This window comes from Phoenix dactylifera, chromosome 13 (assembly GCF_009389715.1).
Source record: "Phoenix dactylifera cultivar Barhee BC4 chromosome 13, palm_55x_up_171113_PBpolish2nd_filt_p, whole genome shotgun sequence".
NCBI lineage: Eukaryota > Viridiplantae > Streptophyta > Magnoliopsida > Arecales > Arecaceae > Phoenix > Phoenix dactylifera.
Genome location: NC_052404.1, coordinates 8,226,783 through 8,246,620, shown reverse-complemented (window position 1 = coordinate 8,246,620; position 19,838 = coordinate 8,226,783). Strand labels below are relative to the sequence as shown.

The 19,838-nt window shown below is 38.7% G+C and overlaps 2 protein-coding genes across 3 annotated transcripts; one reads left to right on the top strand and one right to left on the bottom strand.

Moving 5' to 3' along the window:
- Positions 1-550: 550 nt before the first annotated feature.
- On the bottom strand, positions 551-10,199 carry LOC103709693 (vacuolar protein-sorting-associated protein 37 homolog 1-like). 2 transcript variants are annotated; one of them, XM_008795160.4, is made up of 8 exons: positions 10,023-10,199; positions 7,781-7,824; positions 6,378-6,599; positions 3,231-3,318; positions 1,591-1,630; positions 1,451-1,497; positions 1,094-1,214; positions 551-913 (listed from the first exon to the last, which is right to left on the bottom strand). In XM_008795160.4, the coding sequence occupies exons 2-8, from the start codon at positions 7,807-7,809 to the stop codon at positions 753-755; spliced, it is 708 nt and encodes a 235-aa protein (XP_008793382.1). In that variant the 5' UTR covers positions 7,810-7,824; positions 10,023-10,199; the 3' UTR covers positions 551-752. The 2 variants fall into 2 exon arrangements, with proteins under 2 accessions (XP_008793382.1, XP_038988875.1); XM_039132947.1 differs by having other exon boundaries at positions 6,378-6,612; positions 10,023-10,198.
- Positions 10,200-12,264: 2,065 nt separating this feature from the next.
- On the top strand, positions 12,265-16,943 carry LOC103709692 (endoglucanase 9-like). The gene is made up of 6 exons (XM_008795159.3): positions 12,265-12,980; positions 13,152-13,459; positions 13,549-14,007; positions 15,803-15,938; positions 16,012-16,184; positions 16,278-16,943. The coding sequence occupies exons 1-6, from the start codon at positions 12,587-12,589 to the stop codon at positions 16,674-16,676; spliced, it is 1,869 nt and encodes a 622-aa protein (XP_008793381.2). The 5' UTR covers positions 12,265-12,586; the 3' UTR covers positions 16,677-16,943.
- The last annotated feature ends 2,895 nt before the right edge of the window (positions 16,944-19,838 follow it).

Genomic DNA, 19,838 nt, shown 5'->3' with positions numbered 1-19,838 from the left:
ATATTTTGATTGAAGATGAAGCGTTTATTTACTGCCTCCCATGACATGTCATAGCATCTGGGCGTGACTGAAAGATCGATATTACGGATGATATCTCAATGATTTGAATAGTTTGAAGGCTAATAGTAAGAGTATGGTGAGTTCTGATCATGTTGAGCACCATCCCGCAGAAGGCTCCTGCTCTTCCCATCTTCCCCAGTCCATCTCCAATCCATCCACCCGGTGGGTGAGGAGCACCGAAAAGAACTGCAGGTAACCCCTAAACCAACCCTGTAAACCAAATCCAAGTAGAATTTTGACTGAATAATCGTAGAGTCAGAAAGTTGAGCCTCTTATTTTTGTTCGACAGATAATTGAAAGCACTGGAATAATCTGAAATTGGCTCCTCCCAACAGCTTACAACAACAGCATTCAATGGGATCAAGGACTAAGTATGGTTCACCGTTAACTACAGGTCAGTTTGACATTTTTTTTTTAAGAAAGCTAAGGTTTAGTTTGGCAGCTCAGTCTTCCAGTTCGTCAACCAACAACACAAAAGTGAGACTTCCACTGGAACAACCCCAGTTCCACTCATCCACTTCAAAATCCCAGCAGCATCCACAAGATGAAGTAGTTTGGTCATTTTCTATGTTGCAGGATAAAGAAGACGGGCTTTGAACAACAGTAGCAGAACTGTATTATGTAAGTAATTGAAAAAAAAAAAGTCTATTATGAGCTCACGATACAAAAGGGCACTGCACGCAATCTAATATTTAGCACACTGAAGTCTTGGCAGCAAGATGGAAAAGTGCCCGTTTATGGTAAACGGTGCGAAGCTTCTTATACTTCTGTATAAATGTTTGAAGGTCAATCTCCTTGTCAAGGAGCTGCCTATGCAGCATTTCAGATTCCTCTTCCACTCTATTCATTGCTACTGCAAAATATTCAGACATCATTTAAATATGTTAACTTCCAGGTGTATTGTAAATCAACAGCTGTCTATACAGAAATGTACATATACACTTCCCACACCTAATACACAAAATTGGGGGTATTACATTTATATCACAATCATCATTTTCTTGATACCAAGTAAATGCATTCATACACTTACCATGCAACTTTTGAAGAAGTGAAGCTGGAGAATATGACTTTAGGGTTTCTTCCTTCTGCCTCTCCAACTCTGCTAACTTCTCATGGGCAGCAGCCAACTCAGTTGTCCGAATGATAGTGCACTGCATGTTCGATAAAAGCAGAGAAATGTCAATGAGGGACCAGCAAACACTAGCATAATGTTGTGACAAAGTCATAACCTATGACTTCTTTCATCATTTGGACAGAAGCAGGTGAGACTGCCAATCACATGTGATGCTTCTTATACATCGGTGAAATCAATGACTATCAGTCATTATGCTGGTTCTAATAGCATTTTGAATGGTAAATATGAAACAAAATGGCATTGGAAGCTTACTTGGTTCTTAAGCTCCTGAATTCGAGGTTCCTTCTCTAGGTTCTCCCCTGTAAATAAGAAAAAAATATGCACTACAGTTAATCTTTATGGTGAAACAATATAAACAATATTTAGCATAAAGAGCAGATAAAGCAACTCACTGGCAAGTTGCAAGGTCTCCTTGCGAAGTTCATCACGAAGCTGCAAGGGAAATGGTTGAAATGTTCAAAGTCAGCTTATAGACTGAAACCAGAATATAAGAAAATATTGAGAGACAAATTGGAAACACAATGAAATTAAGTTATTAACAGAGAGAACAAAAATGCCTTAAGAGAAAAGCTAAAGGAGACTCACCTTTAGAACAACTATAAATTATCAGTTACGAGTGTGCTCATAAAAAAGGAAAAAGGAGGTCGAGCATGAAAACCTGAGGTGTATAGCTTGGCTGGAAGACAATAATTTAACTATATTCCTATATCACTTAGCGAATAAAAATAGAATTGAGTTGGAAAACAAAGTCATTATAACCTCCAATAGGCAATTCATTTTGCATATTTCTTCACCTAGACTGAGTTACCATTTCATTATAAAACACATGACAATAATTAAACAATTTTAGAGTTCCAGTGGCAAAAATTCCATTTGACTACCACAGTCATGTCAGCATAAGCATTGCAAGCTTTTCTACGTTAGTATCAACATGAGCTCCACTTCAGTTTGGCAATCCTTCTCGAAGTCAGAATTGGCCCAGATTGGCCAATAAGCTTAATCAACAATGGCTTTGAAGTACAATGGAGTTATCTATTTGATGTTATACCTCTGTTATACCTCCAGAAGCCAATACATCGCTACATGCACTGCCTTCACTTCTATAAGTAGTCAGGGATGAGAACAATAATGCCAGGAAAACACCTTGTGCATATACTCCCTACAAAATAGTCATATACTCCACATACAACTGAAAGACATAGAAGCCACATGATCTAATTGAGGTTTTCTGAGTTCTCTTTGGTGTCAAAACTCATAATAACATATTGATTGTTGACATGCAAGTTGGGCTTTTAATTCTTAATGCATGATGGGACTTTTGATGTTCGATTAAAGTAAAATAGTGTTCATCATATGGCATCTTATTATCAGTTTATCATCTTAAGCAATTTAGACACATCAAATACATGTACCATTTCTCAGATATTCATTACCTGCAACACCAACAAATTATAGCTTTGAATTCAAAAAAAAAAAAAAAAAAAATCTGAAATCGTATAGGCAGAAAAGAACTGATAGGGTGTGCATAACCCTGTATGTATTATTCCTCACTTTGACAAACCTTTGATGCAATGACCAACAGCAGAAAACAAAAGCTCAAGGAGAAAATCTTAATGGGCATGATATGGTGGAAGTTATGTGGCAAGAAGGTTGACCATGGCAGCGAGATCAAGGACGGAACCAGAAAAGAAGTGGATATTTGGTACTGAATTATCAGTTGATATTAGGCAATGTAGAAATGTAGGCAACATTTGGGACAAACTGCTACAAAACTTGAAAATCTTGCAGCAACAACTTTGGTAAATTTGCGTCAAGTTCAGTATAATGCACAATGAAATTGTGTCAAGTGCAATATTGCATAATGAACATAACACGACTAAGGGAACTTTTTTAACAAGTCGTAGTGAAAGGAAAGGAAGAAAGTCTAGTTGTAGAGTTTAACTGTCATAAAGGAACTTTTATATAAATAGCCTGGACGGAGAATGAAAAATGGTCTGACAAGTAATAAATGCAATGTGACTTCAATACTTACATTGTTCTGAATTTTTACTTGGTCGAGCGAATTGAAAAAGGCATTGTATGCCTCCTTGTCAGTTAAAAGCTTTCTCAACTCATCGATACTGCACATATTTCAAAATAAATAATTCCAGAATTAAAATGTAAGTAGATGAAAGGACATAATTCAAAACTATATGCTTATGCGCATAAGAATGAAGTAACTATCTCTTGTCAACAAACAAGTGCCCACCTACACACACATGATATGTTGAGGCATCAATCGTGCATCAAAAAAGTAGCTTATTGTTTACCAAAAAGTAGGTTAATTCAGTTTTCACTTGTTGGTATAGTTAAGCTGCGATTAGATTATCATAATAGATTGACACGAAACCTACAATCGAACAGAAATCGGTGGTTGTGTCCCTTGCATGTCTTTTCATGAGTCTCTCTCTCTCTCTCTCTCTCTCTCTCTCTCTCTCTCTCTCTCTGTGTGTGTGTGTGTGTGTGTGTGCTTGAATGCATGCGCTTGTGCATGGGATATTCATCTCCTCAAAGCAATTGCCAGTCCTGCCACTCTAATAAGTGACCCATTTTATTCTTAAAGTTCCAACCAGGGAGCCAAAGCCCCAAAAGCCACTCCAAATCCACTGAAATAACCATCAAACTCCTTTGCCTAAAATACTGCTACATCTGATGATGGAGACCTAGGCTTTATTATGGAATTAATCTTATCTATGTTAAGGTGGCAAACTTTAAGAAGGTAGCCTCCTAGTCTGTCAAACCAAAGGCATTTGCTCCAGTCAGATTAGAATTTCATGCACATGAAATCTGACTGGCTGATATATAGTCGTGTTTTGTTATCTACATGTAAGCATATATCAAAATGATTCAGAAATTTATTAACATATAATCTTAAACAAATCCTTTGTAATACACTTGCTCATTGCTTTTAGGCCTAAATAACTACAACGAATCTTGAAAAAGCAGATATATCTCTTCCTACTCCAATGTAAACAGTAAGAATCGCCACTACGAAGCCAAGTCTCTCCTAAAAAGCTCCAAATGCACCCAGGCAACATAAGAACATATTTATACAATATAGAAGTGCCAATAAAATTCTGTCCACAAGCGATTGGGACCCTTGAATCCAAATAAGAGAATCACAGACATTGAGATAATATCCTCAAATTAAGAAATCCAATTCCACCAGGACTCCAATGTGCTCGTGCCAATAAATTTCTCCATAAGACATCCGGACCCTTGAATTTAACTAAGAGAATCAAAACCATAGAGATAATTGTATGAAATATCCGTTTTCAGCAAAAAAAAAAAAAAAAAAAAAAAAAAAACCATAGAGATAATATATCTCAAATTAAGAAATCCAGTTCCACCAGGTCTTTGTCATGCCACTTAATCTCTTGACAAAAGCAAATCATCATGTCTGTCTAAATCAACCCTCGAAGTCTCTATGTATTTTAGATAATCATTTTTCATTAAATTGAGATAATATGATGGAAACAACATTCTGTCTGACTTTAAATCTAATTGGAGTCCCTTCCACTTCCAAACTCAAGTTGATGGTTTCATAAGCACACACTATTAGATTCTTGATCCGTGATGACAAATTGCACCCCCTATTTCTTTTGTTCCCATGTCCACTTCCACAACATGCATGAATTCATGTAAGTTCCCGTGAATGGATGGGTTTGCTCTAACATCCTGTAGCAAGTTCCCAATCCAATCCCTTAAAAACCACCATGTTCGACTCTCTCATGATTCCCTTGGAGAATCCTTTTGCTTTCTTTGTCGGCAAGTAGCAAGGAATGATAAGACTGTTTGTATAAAAAAGTTGAGCAATTCCTTGAAACCATGCATTTAAGCTAGCAAAAGGTTCAGCCAACGTCTGCTATGCCGGTACTAGGGCTGCAAATGGATCGGGTCAACCCGCGACCCGATCCGATTCGATCCGACCCGACCCGAATTTTAGGACCCGTGGGACCGGGTCAGGTCCTAAATTTGGACATGTTCTATTTTTCAAGTCGGGTCGAGTCCACCCAATCTCGACCCAGACCCGGACCCAACCCGACCAATTTTTTTTTGGATTAACCTAGTTTGCACATTTTTCTTGAGACTAATTATGGTCAAAATTTGTAGGCATGGATTCGACCCGACCCGACCCGAATGACCCGTCGGATCAAAATTTGTAGGCATGAACCCGACCCGACCCAATCTTCAATCGAATCGGGTTGGGTATGGGTCCAAAATTAGGATCCGAACAAGAAACCGGGTCGGATCGGAATCACTCAAGACCCGACCCGATCCATTTGCAGCCCTAGCCGGTACCGAACCCCGTACCGGTTGCCTGGCGGCATGGTACGGCCCTGCGCCATGCCGTGCTGGCCTTGTACCAACAAGGTAGAGGTGAGGGAGAGGGAGAATGGAAGAGAGAGCCCCGCCTCTGCAACTCCCCAACCTCCACCTCCTCCGCACGGAGGCTCCCGGCCTCCGTCGGCCGTCCCCAGCCGGCCTCTCTCCTCCTTCCTCTCCCTCTCCCTCTCCCTCCCTCTGTCGTTCTTTCTCTCTCTTTTTCTCTTTTTCCTTCTTCTTCTCCCCCTTCAGCGACAAGGTCTCGGTTCCGTTGCCAAAAACCGTCTCAGTCCACCGCTGGTACTGCTCGAGACACCCCAAATTGGGCAATTTGGGACAGTTCTGCCAACCATAAGTTCAACCCTATTTCGTGATGAAAAGATTTACATTTATATCTCCTCATGCTACACACTACTTTATTTTATCTGACCAACAAATTATTTTCATATAATTTTAGATGCAAGTAGGTTAATACTAGCCTTCTATTATTTAAGTTCTTTTCTAAAGATTTTTCTTGCATCGAGTATTTTTATGCTAAGCTTAAAAAAAAAAACTAATTCTAACACCATGTAGAAGTGCCAATATTTTCTACTTTTATGGCAGTAATTTCCTACTTTTTTTTGGTAGAAATTACTAGCCTTTTTTAACAACAGTTTATTCTCTTACATGCGTGCATCTGCACATAAAATTTGACTAGTAATATAAATATTGGAAATAATGTGCATAACTTAGCCAACGAGTGGAAGTCAAATATATAGCAACCAGTTGACTATATGGCATGATAAGTAAATGGAATTAAAACATTGACAGTTACCTTTTATCCCTCAAACAAGTAATTATTCCTGCTGCCTCAGAAGGTGAAGGCTGCCCTTGTGATGGTGACTGAGGCCGCTCTGAAGTTCTGTGATGTGTACTGACACCAGACATACTGCTCGGTGTGGCAGGGCGTGAAGATGAATTAACCACTGATGGAGGGTACCAAGATTGTGCAGGAATATCCTGGAAATTTGACTGAGACTGTTGTTGCTGGGTACCCCTACATGCAAGCACTGACTTACAGAACTTTATAAAAAGAGATGAAGACCCAATCAAATATTTATATTACACCACCGTCCCCGTTAAGAAAAGCAAAACCAACTAGCTGTCCCCCGTTATCAAATGTAAAATGATATTAGCTTTCTGTACCAAAGTTACTCTGACACTTGAGCCAGCAACCATGCAACAGAGAAGATTGTCTAAGTTTATCTGCCAGTTAAAGATAACTTTATCTTTGTAAAATTATTTGGGCCATTTAGGTATAGAGTTGCGTGAAATGGTGAAGTCATGCAGTGAATTACTAGCTTGGCTAGGATGTGGCCGTACCTGAAAAGCCACAATAACATTCATATGTGATAGTATCATGGTAGTTAGTTTCATCACATTTTGTACCATACGGCCCTTTCTCTGATATTAGAAACTTGTGACTTTACAACTAAATCATATAATTGACTTAGATTGCAGCAACCCTTTTATATCGGATAACAACTGATGTATAGCATAAAGAAAATAAACCCTCAATAATTTATTTCATGTTAGAATAATGGGGGAAAAACTTTTCCAAGAAAGCAACCATAAGTAGTTCTGATTGTGATTAACATATTATTATCTTTATGTGTTCACTATTCTATTAATGCGTTGAAATGGATTAAAAATAATGACTCCATAAAAATATAAATGATGAAGCAATACAATTAATTGATTTAGTTACACATTGCTCTCTATAAATTTAAGAAAACTAACAGATCATTTATTCAAAGACAATAACAATAAACTCTACAGTGTATAACCTGATTTTACAATGTCATTCAATCCAATCCCTTTACAATTTGTGAAATAAATCCAGTTAAATACTTATCATATGTTATCTGTACTGGATCATCGTGTAACAACTTGTAAATTGATACAAACTGACTTTTTTAATGATATAAATAGTATTCCCAAATAAAAGTTTGATTTTTCATGTCTTTCCTTTTGGAAAATAGAATTTTTATTTTACTTCAAACATAACCTTCATAGTTCATTTAGCTATCAAGAAAATTATATAGAATATTATACAAATAACCTATTAAAATCAGTATAAAAGTTAGCTCGTGAGTTCTAACTTAAGACAAATTAAAGACATCTGACAGATTGAAATAGAAAGGCTGCAAGATAAAGACCATAAAGATCAAGCATTACCCAAAGATTGGAATTCTCCAATTCATCATAGCAGCTACTAGGACCTGCAAAATTAAAAAAGAAAAATCAGTTTACAGTTGATGCCAATGAATAAAAATCTCTCTTCCCAAAAAAGAATTATAGACATAAAATATTTGATATTATAACATATTTACATGCAATTAAAGATGCATTTCCTTTTAGTTCATTGTCATATCCATTTCATCTGCTCCTTTCTCAAGGATTTCCTTTTAATCTCATGCACGTCCTACACTCTTCCTAATCCAATAAGATCCCCCTATAATAATTCCCACATTCTGCCTTTCAAGCAGTTACTAAAGCTATTGATAGCTAAACATATGCTTTCGTTGGAATGTTCCAATTAGGGGTGGCAATCGGGTCGGGTCGGATCATAAACGGGTCGGGTCACATGCAGGCCGGGTCAGAAAATCATAAACCTGAACCCGACTTGTTTATTAAACAGGTCAAAATTTACAACCTGAACCTGACCTGTTTATTAAACAGGTAATCCGACCCGACCCGTTTAACCTGTTTAATAAACAGGTAACCTGTTTATCCAACCCGATCCGACCTGTTTAACCTGTTTGCCCAATCTGACCCGTTTAACCTATTTAGACCTGTTTAACCTGCCCAACCCAACCTGTTTAACCTGCCCAATCCGACCTATTTAGACCTATTTAGACCCGTTTAACTTGTTTAGATCTATTTAGATCCGTTTAACCTGTTTAGACCTGTTTAACCCGTTTAACCTGTCCAACAGTTAAACGGGTTAAACGGTTTAAACGGGTCAGACATTTAAAACCCGTATCCGACCCAATTAATAAACAGGTTAAACGGATCGACCTGTTTACGACCCAAACCTGTTTAGGCCAAATCCAAACCTGTTTATGGTGGGTCGAACACGGATCGGGTTGGCGGGTTGGGTCATATTTTGCCACCCCTAGTTCCAATATTGCTATTGGCAACATTACCAAATCTAAATCCGCAATTAAATTTTCATCAGTAGTTATCTTCAAAACTGTAAAAATTCATCATACTTGCACTCCATCATGTAAACTACCCTCATATACTTGAACATCACGATAAATTCATTACATATTAATGAAAGAAATCCATGTCAAAAAAAATAATAATAATATGCTTATACTTAGCAGTGTTGACATTTTCTAGAATCACATAACTGAGTATTCCTAGTTAGTTCCACCATGGAGTGCAAGTTTTAAGCCTTGGCAACTACAGGTGATGATGCCAATTGGAAAAGATACCATAAGATATTTCATTACATGCGGAAACCTGCGTTTGTATAGTGAAGAAATTAAATTATTTACTGCTTTGAACAGCCCCATAATGAAACTTTTCAACATGAATTCAAGACTAGTACTTGTAAAGGACAAGTAGTATGAATTGACTAAAAATTATCATGTCATTCCTATAGATATATTTTACAGCAAAATGCACATGCTTGAACACTTCCTATAGGATTTTTGTCACTAATTAGCCAAACAGACTTATTGAGAGATGAATTGACATTGATAAAATCTTCAACTCTCGCAATAGGCTCTCCAGAAACTGGCGACCTGTAAAACAAGTTAAGAAGTTGTTTATGTTGGTAACGCTTTTCAGAAAACAAGTATTCCTCTTTCCCTCTCCCTAAGTTGCAATAAATACCTTGATCTTGCACTTTAAATTGAGGGCAAGCATCATATCTTTCTAAATCGAAAATTATGGGTGCCGCCATCTTTTCTGTGTACCTATTTTTTTCAAAAAAAAGAAAGAAAGAAAGAAAGAAAAGCTTCCACCATCTAATTCATATTAGATCAAAGCCTTCAAGCGACCCTCAAATCTTCTTTAAATCTATACTAGGACATTGGAGATTGATAGCAATGTTATGTCCTCACGAGACGATACAAACGATTTGATCAAAATGTTATTTCCACATCATGAGATCAGAAAAAAATTATAGTCCAATGGAAATTCATTCTAGAATATCTACAGAAACAGAAAAAAGGGAAAAGAAAACTATGAACCGGAAAATAACAGATAGATCCTCCAATTATAGCAACTCCCTCATCAATAAAAGCCGATCAATTGATCAGAAGACCGGATTAGTTGTTCGAAAAACACAGGAAAAAAGCAGAGAAATCGGAGTTGTAAGGGGGCAAATTAAGAGTAAAGGAGAGAGAAAATTTTGAAGGGATTTCGATTGTAGAATAATCAAGGTTTCTAGAGGCCTTAGATCTACCTTTTTAAACGCCCGATCGCTCGCGCTGATGCAAGTGAATTGATCTTTGCTTGTGAGAAACGAATAGGGCAAAAGGGAGGAAGGAGGAAGGAGAAGCGTGGGGAGGGAGCGGACCGAGTTCTTGGGCCGCGTTGGAGGTTTTGTGAGCGAAATTTCCGTGATTATTTTCTTCGCGGGTTGGATTGGCCAAACTCGACCGCCATATTACTAAAACGGATCCCGCTAGCGAATGCTTCCACCATCCGAGTCCATATCCGATCCATTAAGAATAAGTTAGTTATTTGATTATATTAGATTTATTTAGTTGGATTAATTCACCGTTAACTGTTGATTAAAATTCTAGAATTATTTGGAATTTGCTAAACCTTGCATAATCTCTAAGGTTCATGTAGCCTTGTCACGTGGCCGGCCTAAATGATGAAGGTTCGAGGCGTGACAAAATGAAACAGAATAAAATAGATTCAAATGGGTTTTTGAGGAAAAAAAGAAAAAATCTTCAGAGATTCAATATAAACCTATTTTGTAACTGGACAGATCGAGTGCTATTACTCAGACTCTAGAAAAATTTCTAAATACCACAGATTATAAAACTATTGAAAAAACAATTAAAATTCGAGTTCCGACCTCCTGTTTAAATGCAAGAAGGCCATTGTTGGATAGCCAACAGACACATTTGCCAAATCTGATCAATTGGATTTGAAAGAAAATTTGGGTCCATCACCAAGCTTATTAGCTGATTAGTGGTCGACATAAAAATAGTTAAGCCTCGGCAAATTTTAGAGGTTTAGGTCAACTGAACCAAAATATTGGTCTCGTAATCTTAACCTATATGAAGTCTCAAATAAGCTTTCCTAACTAAATTATAACTATGATAAGTAGAGCTGATCATGGATCAGACTTGGACATAGAAAATAAAAAATTTAAATAGACCTAGCTTGTAGTCTGACTAAAAATAAATATAGTTTAGGTCTGAAGTCTGGTTTATGATTATCTCCAATGACAAGCAAACCTTCAATGGAAATTTTGAAGGGATCTATCAAACAATTATTGATGTCGACATGGATGCGCATGTGATGCTTATTTGATTGAAACTTAGATGGTTTTGATTCAGAAAGGCCCGAGTTATTTGTCTCGTTGCCTCGATCAAAGATGATGATTGATGATGGCTACTATCAATCTCTTTTCGCAACCATTTGTCACATCCATTCTCTATGCCGCATGACCATAATGTGTGTGGGTTTTGCGATAGTGATCACTCTATGTGACACCCAGCCGTGTTCTCCCACTTGCAGGATCTTTGAGCGTGCTTTAACATTGATCAGGAGATCGTTGAATGATCCAACTATTTGAGTGATCTAGAGAACATGTGAACGCGAGGCGTATGGCAAACAATAACCACTATTTTTTATTTTTATTTTTTGAGCATTAGTAAATGATCGCCTTACCTTAAAACACTTTTTGGTTGTCGTTCCCTTCATTCCTAAGACCTCTAGTCTAGTCTAGTCTGCAAATATGCTTAAATAAAACCCACTCTCAATTTAATTCAATGAGACAGTTTCTTCAATACTTGAAGAAAACAGCACGAGAAAACAATGAGATAATTTTTTTAAAAAAAAATTAGAAGGGTGAAATGAGGGTGCATTCGTTTGTTAATCACATTTGTCATACGAAGGATCTCATCTATCAAATTGGTAAAATCTCTCGATCGGTACATGATACTTGCGTTCAAATCTATTTTCATTTTGTATGTAGTCATACTAGTACTAGAGCTCCATATCGTATTAAAATTCCATGGTTAAACATATTGGCTAGTAGAATTTAGAGACTAAAGATATCAAAGGAATCGTCCTCCTCCGTGATGCATAACCTATTAAGAAAAAAATAATAAAATATTCTTTGAATAGTAAAAGAAATACAAAAATGAAGTAAAATATAGCTATCAAGTAATTATGATCAGTGGAATCACAACCATCAATCAAACATACATTCATGAGCATCACAAGGCAATAGTGGCTTCTTTGAGTTGAATTTTAAAATTGTACTAAAAACGGCAAGTGCGAACGATTTCGTTCCACGACAAGAGACATCCATCCTCTCCCTTGAGACATCATCACGGGCTCCTTCCGGCTCCCATCCGAGCCCGCTGTTTCCAGCCTGGCAGGCCCAAAAAAGATTCTCACAAAACGCTACCGCTGTCTTCCCTCCTACGATCCCCCTTACCAATTACCATATCCAATCACCAAATCTACGCGCTCTCTCTCTCTCTCTCTCTCTCTCTCTCTCTATCCACGTCACTGACGCCACGCACTCTCACTTCCAGGAGGCCAAAAACCTCTCTAGATTGTGTGGAGTCCAGGTCTCACTCACCTCATTCGCTTAACAACAAAAGATTTTTATAATAAATCCCTCCTCCTGATCGCTTGCTTTGATTCCAATCTTCTTCACCTCCTCCGTTGCTTTTTTCCGATCTAAAAAAGAGGAAAGAAGGGAGGAGAAAGAGGCCGAAGGTGGCAGCTTTGAGAGAGAGGTGGAGGAGAGGAGGGGAAGGGAGTGAGGGGGGAAAGATGAGTATGTACGGGAGAGATCCGTGGGGCGGGCCGCTGGAGATATCGAACGCGGACTCGGCGACGGACGACGATCGGAGCCGGAATCTGGATTTGGACCGGGCGGCGCTGTCGACGTCGTCGCGGCCGCTGGACGAGACCCAGCAGAGCTGGCTCCTGGCTGGTCCCGGGGAACAGGGGAAGACGAAGAAGAAGTACGTCGACCTCGGGTGTCTCATCGTCAGCCGGAAGATCTTCATCTGGACCGTGGGCACCATCGTCGCCACCGCCGCCCTCGCTGGGTTTGTTACTCTCATCGTCAAGACCGTCCCCCGCCACCACCACCCCCAGCCGCCGCCGGACAACTACACCCTCGCCCTTCACAAGGCCCTCATGTTCTTCAACGCCCAGCGATGTAAGCCAAACCCCCTCCGATCCACTCGAAACTCCCTCTTCTACCAATGGGTGCGATCCTTTCTTCAAAAGATCGGATTTTGATCCGCCAAGTGGACAAAGATTGGATTTTCGATCAGTCGAAAGAGACAAAGGTCGGATTTTGATGACATTTTTCATGTTCTTTCTGCAGCTGGGCGGCTTCCCAAGCATAACAACGTGTCCTGGAGAGGTAATTCCGGGATGAAGGACGGCATCTCCGACCCGTCCTACGGGAGGAGCCTCGTCGGGGGCTTCTACGACGCCGGAGATGCTATCAAGTTCAACTTCCCAGCCTCCTTCGCCATGACCATGCTGAGCTGGAGCGTGATCGAGTACAGCGCCAAGTACGAGGCTGCCGGCGAGCTCAACCATGTCAAGGAGATCATCAAGTGGGGCACCGATTACCTCCTCAAGACCTTCAACAACTCCGCCGACACCATTGATCGGGTCGCCGCCCAGGTAAAAGGAAGAAACTTTGATCAGTAATTTAGAGCATCGATCCATGGAATTGCGATTCCTGAGGTGGTGGTTTGTGAGATCCCTGGCAGGTTGGGATCGGAGACACTTCAGGAGCAACGACACCGAATGACCATTACTGCTGGATGAGGCCGGAGGACATCGACTACCCGAGGCCAGTCTATGTGTGCCACAGCTGCTCGGATCTCGCTGCGGAGATGGCTGCAGCTCTGGCTGCGGCATCCATTGTGTTCAAGGACAACAAGGCCTACTCCCAGAAGCTCGTCCATGGCGCAGCGACGGTCTGGAAGTTTGCGAGGGATCAGAGGGGGAGGTACAGCCCCAGGGGATCAGACCCCTCACTCTTCTACAATTCAACCAGTTACTGGGATGAGTTCGTGTGGGGTGGGTCATGGATGTATCTAGCAACGGGCAATTCTTCGTACCTTTATTTGTCTACTCATCCCACTCTCGCAAAGCATGCTGGTGCCTTCTGGGGCGGTCCAGATTATGGGGTGTTCAGCTGGGACAGCAAGCTCCCTGGTGCTCAAGTAAGTGTGGACCAATTGATGCCATATTCTTCTTCCTCTAATTCTTGAAATTGCTTCTTTGTTGGATGATTAATAATATTTGAAGTAATTTGGCCTGATCACCAATAGAGTTATTGGGTTTGCTTGGTTTTAATAATAAGTTGTGCCAAGTGTTGTGAGGTGGTTGAAAACACCATCAGTCAAGAATAAACTTGACGATGCTTGACCCTCATCTCAAACTTGGGAATAACCTCACAGTATTGGCATCGCACGTTAAAAGATGTTGATCTATCTTTTAGAAAAAGGCTGACTCATCAGGATACAGAGCTTATATAGTTGCACATTGAAGATACAGAGATCTTTCAAAGTACTTATGAAATTGTTAAGCTTGTGGAATAGTTTAACAGGTCTACTTATGCACCACTACCTTTTGTAAAAGTTTTTTATTACTTTTCTATATTTTTCTTTCTTGCAAATTCTTTATAAATAGTTTCTGTAAACTCCATTTTTCTAATAAAGACCGGGTGGCTTTGCCTCCCTCTTCATCAAAAAAAAAAAAAACCCCCCTTTAAATTCTTCCCTATTTTGATCGGTTGTTCACACTGCCTTCTTTACCTCTGGTTTTAATGGATGGGGAAAGAAAGGGTAGATAAGCTGAAAGAGTCAATAGGAGCTTGATAATATATCACATCTCCTTTCTGCATTAGATTTGTTATCCAACTTTCTTGATCCTTTCCATCACATGGTGATTAGTTTTCCGATTCAAAGCTTCAGGTTTTCAAGCACATCCTATCTTTCTATAGATTTCTGCGTGGGCATGCTTAATTTAGCTGTATTCATGAGATTGGGTTTTTGTTTTGGTTTGAATTTTTATCTATAAGTGGAATCGAGATATCTGATTTGGTTGAAACCTTTTGTTGGTTTTGATGGGAGCATATGTACATACTTTTTTATATAAATTAAATTTATAATTTGGCTATGCATTTATATGCCAGTTCTCCCCAGCTAAATCTGGGGCGTTCTCCTGTGTTTTTGTTTGCATAATGTAAATGAAGCAAGATGTTTTTAACCTTTCATCCTCAAAAAGATGCTGAATTATAAGAACCCCAAGGATTTGAAGAAATGAAAATGACTGCTGTCTTGTTAATGGTTTTAACCTTTTATAAGATTTGTTTTAATTGCCTGGTTTTACATATAAAGGATGGTTCAGGATTTCTTTCCTGTATTTGATTAGCGATGATATCTATCTACTTAATTACTCTGCTTACTTAATTTCTAGTTACATTATGACTGTGACAATGCTACAATCTTCCAATTACTGATCTTATTCTCTTCAGCCAGATAGATAGTCCTATTATCTAGTTTTCCTCTGATATACCTCACAGACCACAATTAATTTCATCATTTTTTTTTTGTTGAGGTAGGCTGCATTCTTTTTTATATAATTCTCACTCTACCACAGAGTTGAATGTTTAACCTTGTAAAGGGACAAGTTTTTCTTATTTGATGAGCAAACAAATCTTATAAAACCTTACCTTTGTAGATTGATCCGGCATCCTCTAGTTCTGGCTTGTATTGGGTTCCATTGAACTTCTGTACCTTCTCATCTGCAGTTCCTAATTAACTTTCATGATCATATTTCTTGGTTGGGAGGTTTGTCTTTACCATGCTCGCAAACTTTCTAGCCATATCTAAGAGTTCTTCAGCTACATTTGATTGAATTGAGCTTCAGGAAGCTTCAATACTGCTTGTATGAAAGTTATGTTGTTTTCTCTATAGAATTCTCATTTGCTTATCTTCATTCTTCTGCTTCCAGGTTCTTCTTGCCAGATTGAGGCTATTCTTGAGTCCTGGATATCCTTATGAAGAAATGTTGAGAACTTTCCACAACCAGACCAGCATCATCATGTGCTCTTATCTACCTATTTTCACCTCTTTCAACCGAACAAAAGGTTTGAGATAGTTCATTTTTTAAATCTCTCTTGTTCTCTTGAGCTTCTCAACTATTCTGTCTGTCCGTGGCAGGTGGTTTCATAGAGCTGAACCATGGAAGACCACAGCCCCTTCAGTACATAGTCAATGCAGCTTTTCTTGCGGCTGTCTACAGTGACTATCTTGATGCTGCAGATACTCCAGGATGGTATTGTGGTCCCGATTTCTACTCTACCAAGGTCCTTCGTGATTTTGCCCGGACCCAGGTAAGCTTTCTTCCATCAGAAAGACCTAATATATAATGTGCTCAATTTTAGCAATTGTGGACTCTGACATGAACTCTCTTCATGTCATGGTAGATTGACTATATGCTGGGCAAAAATCCCCGGAAGATGAGCTATGTTGTGGGATTTGGAAACCGCTACGCTAAGCATGTTCACCATCGAGGAGCATCCATTCCCAAGAATGGTGTTAGGTATAGCTGTAAAGGAGGATGGAAGTGGAGGGACACTAAGAGGCCAAATCCTCACACAATTTTTGGAGCTATGGTTGCTGGTCCTGATAGACATGATGGGTTTCGAGATGTTCGTACCAACTACAACTATACCGAGCCTACTCTTGCAGGCAATGCTGGTCTGGTTGCAGCACTAATAGCTTTATCTGGTGAGAAGAATGGAGTGGATAAGAACACTATATTCTCTGCAGTTCCACCGATGTTTCCAACTCCCCCGCCACCCCCTGCATCATGGAAACCTTGAGGTAGCGAACACCAGTTTTTCCGTGCCTGGTGATCGATGAATTATGATGATTTTTTCATCCCAGATATGGAGACCTAACGTTTAAGAGGATGATGCAAAAACCCTTGTTCAAGCAACTAACAATGTGAAGCTTGGTGCTTCATCTCTTTTTGTATCCAAATGTTGTTATCATGGCTTTGTGTTATATATACAGGATATATGATATTCATGAATTCTAAAATAATGGATACCCATTATTCCAGTTGCCAAACTGGTTTTATGCCGGCATGATCTGTACAACGGAAGACAGGTCTAATTGTCTTGGAGGCTCCATGCTTGTATTGCTTAAATTCACATGACTGACATAGACTGAAGTTCTTCTTGACCATATCCAAGGAAGAACTTTTGTGAAATTTTTAGATTTTTAAGAGGAATGCTTTCACTTAAAGAGTGCTATGCTTCATAAGTTGTTGCACGGTAAGTTTTCTTTGCTTAATAACATGCTTCATTATGTCAGGTTGCTACTTATTAACTATTAAATCCATGATGACACTCAAAGCAGTTGGGAATCATGTGTCTTTATCATTTTGGTTGTCTGGAGCTTATGTCATGAAGCACTGTAAGTGGTTTTATATACATGGGTGATGATCAATTTTTACATGTGGTCGGCAGAACAACTATCTTGGGTTCGAAGGAATGTGGGTTCTGAAAGATTGGTTCATTCCATTGGCAAGATTGATGATGCTGTTCTGCAGAGTGCTTTTTTCATAGGTTGTAGATGAAGCCTCATAGCTGGTCAAATTATGAAAGTTGGGAATCTTAGGAATTGTAGTTGTGCGCATTTTCTAGCTTGCATCGAGGGCTTTAATCAAGCTTAAATCCAAGTAAAGCCTTGGTCGGAATCAATGCTCTATCAACAAACTGTAATGTAATTTAATCTACTGCTATACGAAACATTTTTCCCCCTAAAATGCAGATGGTATCTCAAACTTTATTTCATCGAGGACAGCGAAACATGGTCCATGGCATCCATGGCATGTGTGTTGGCTCTGATGATTAGCGAGAATCCGATGTTTTATTCGGTGAATATGCGGTACATGTGATATTGGGATACTTGAATGATGACTTAACATTCATTCTTGCTAAAACTGTTAAAGATTTGGGGCACGTTTGGTTCGCGGAAAAAAAAAGGGGGAAAGTGTGGTCAACAGGAAAGTAATGAGATGCCTTTGTTTGGTTAGAATTTTCAAAGGAAAGAGATGGAAAAGTTGTATTCCCATGGGAATATAATTTCCACATTTTATGGAAAAGTCTTTTCCATGAGAAACATGGCAAAATTACTTTCCCATGAGGCGGAAATCACTTCATTTTTATTTTTTCCCAAAAAGGCCCTTCAGCATTAATGAAGCATTAAAGAGGCATTAAAGACCTAATTGTTATTAAGGGCATAATAAGAATTATGCATAACTTTTCCAGGAAAGTGGATGGCCAACCAAACATAAGTACTTTGAAAATTTGTCACTTTCTCATGGTCAACCAAACATACTAAAAGTACTTTCCTAGGCATCCTCTTCCTAGGAATTTGCTTCCCAAGAATCATATTTCTAGAAGAAAAAATACTTTTTGCGAACCAAACGAGCCCTTGGTGATAAGCTTATAGCTTCAGATACATCAGGTGATCGGTTGGACTCGCAATTTAGAATAAATGGATGTGTTGGTTTTCCACCTCTGGAGGATGAACAGAGTACCTAGTATCCACCCTCATACATTTTTCAAACATTATTTGCAGCTGAACTTTTGAACTAGTATAGATTTTTTTGCAAGCAGCACTTAGAGCAAAATTTTTCCCTAAAATGAGGTCGATAGCGTATCTGTATGCAGGAGTTATGTTAATATCCTTTTTTTTTTTTTTGAAAAACATAGCCTCTTCAACATGTAAACTAAGTAAAGACTAGATTATATATATGTTTTTTAGCAGTTAATAATATGACAATATTGAAGTTAACATGTATATAAGCATTTTACTAATTGCAAATTTATGTATGTGTAATGAAAAGAGGTATTTGCAGAATAATTTAACAGTGATTGTTTATCATCTCATCAACGTAATTCTGAACCAGTTTTTTTTACAGGCCCTGAGTCGATGTTTTGATTTTTACAGCTCCCTGAGTCACAGATTTCACCAAAGAGAGTAGCTGACGAGGCAGTAACTCGTCCGGTTCGGTCGAGGCGGAATGGGTCCGGGTAGTGTGTGGGCACTGGAAACCGGTATTGAACCGGGCATTGCGGTTGAGGCAAGAGTGGGCCGTGGGCATATTGTGAGGGCTCGAGCAAAGAACATGCGGTTTCTCGTAACGGAAACATGGATTTGTTCCATTTGAGGAGAAGATTCGCCGCTGGGCATGTCTTCACTTTTCTTAGATTTATTCTGATAAGTGAAGCATCAAAGTGATGCTAAGTGACGATGTCGTGGATCCAACTAAAGATGGTCACGACCAATCCACTCCTAAAAGTCAATTCTTATATTCTGAATGGGGTTCTGCAATCATTTGCAAGCCTCCGGAATATTAGAATCACCTGTATTATTGATTATTCTTGATCATCCTTTGATTTTTTTTGCTATGAAAAGTTGGATGTTAGCAACATATAGGAGCATATCTAAGAAAACTTCCTTTATATCACTACCATTAATATATTAAAAAGTATCTATCAACATCCTCTCTGCTTTTTACTTAAGAGTGGCACATGTTCTTGAATATTCTAAAATTCGATATAATCGTTTGTTGGTTATCTATCCTAACTCAACTATTGGCTTTTTGATACTTTTATTTAATTCTACAATGTATAATGGAAAAAAAAAGGAGAGAGCAATCTCATTACTTGAAAAAAAGAATAAATTATGCACGTTCTCCACTGTATAATTCATAAAAATTGTTTAAATTGTCACTCCTACTCGCTAACAACACAGAAGGGAACAACTTATGCTTAGAATTATACCATGCAAGATTCAACCTAAAATATGTCTTGCAGAAATATTTTGTTTTTTTTATTTTTACGTATGTATTTACAATAGAATGGTATAATTTTTTTTCCGATTTACTCTTTTTTTTCTTCAAATAAACCCTCCAGACTAATAAATATCATAATTATAAAAGCCTTTCTTTCTTACTGCAAAGATCATCA

Bases quoted from the DNA above. Each gene is read 5' to 3' on its own strand.
- LOC103709693 (XM_008795160.4), bottom strand. From the start codon at position 7,809: ATGATGAATTGGAGAATTCCAATCTTTGG. The intron at 3,319-6,377 runs GTAACTGTCAAT...AAATATGTGCAG, and splicing joins ACTTGTTTGAGGGATAAAAG to TATCGATGAGTTGAGAAAGC. The intron at 1,215-1,450 runs GTAAGCTTCCAA...TCGAACATGCAG, and splicing joins TTCAGGAGCTTAAGAACCAA to TGCACTATCATTCGGACAAC.
- LOC103709692 (XM_008795159.3), top strand. From the start codon at position 12,587: ATGAGTATGTACGGGAGAGATCCGTGGGGCGGGCCGCTGGAGATATCG. The intron at 12,981-13,151 runs GTAAGCCAAACC...TTCTTTCTGCAG, and splicing joins GTTCTTCAACGCCCAGCGAT to CTGGGCGGCTTCCCAAGCAT. The intron at 16,185-16,277 runs GTAAGCTTTCTT...ATGTCATGGTAG, and splicing joins GTGATTTTGCCCGGACCCAG to ATTGACTATATGCTGGGCAA.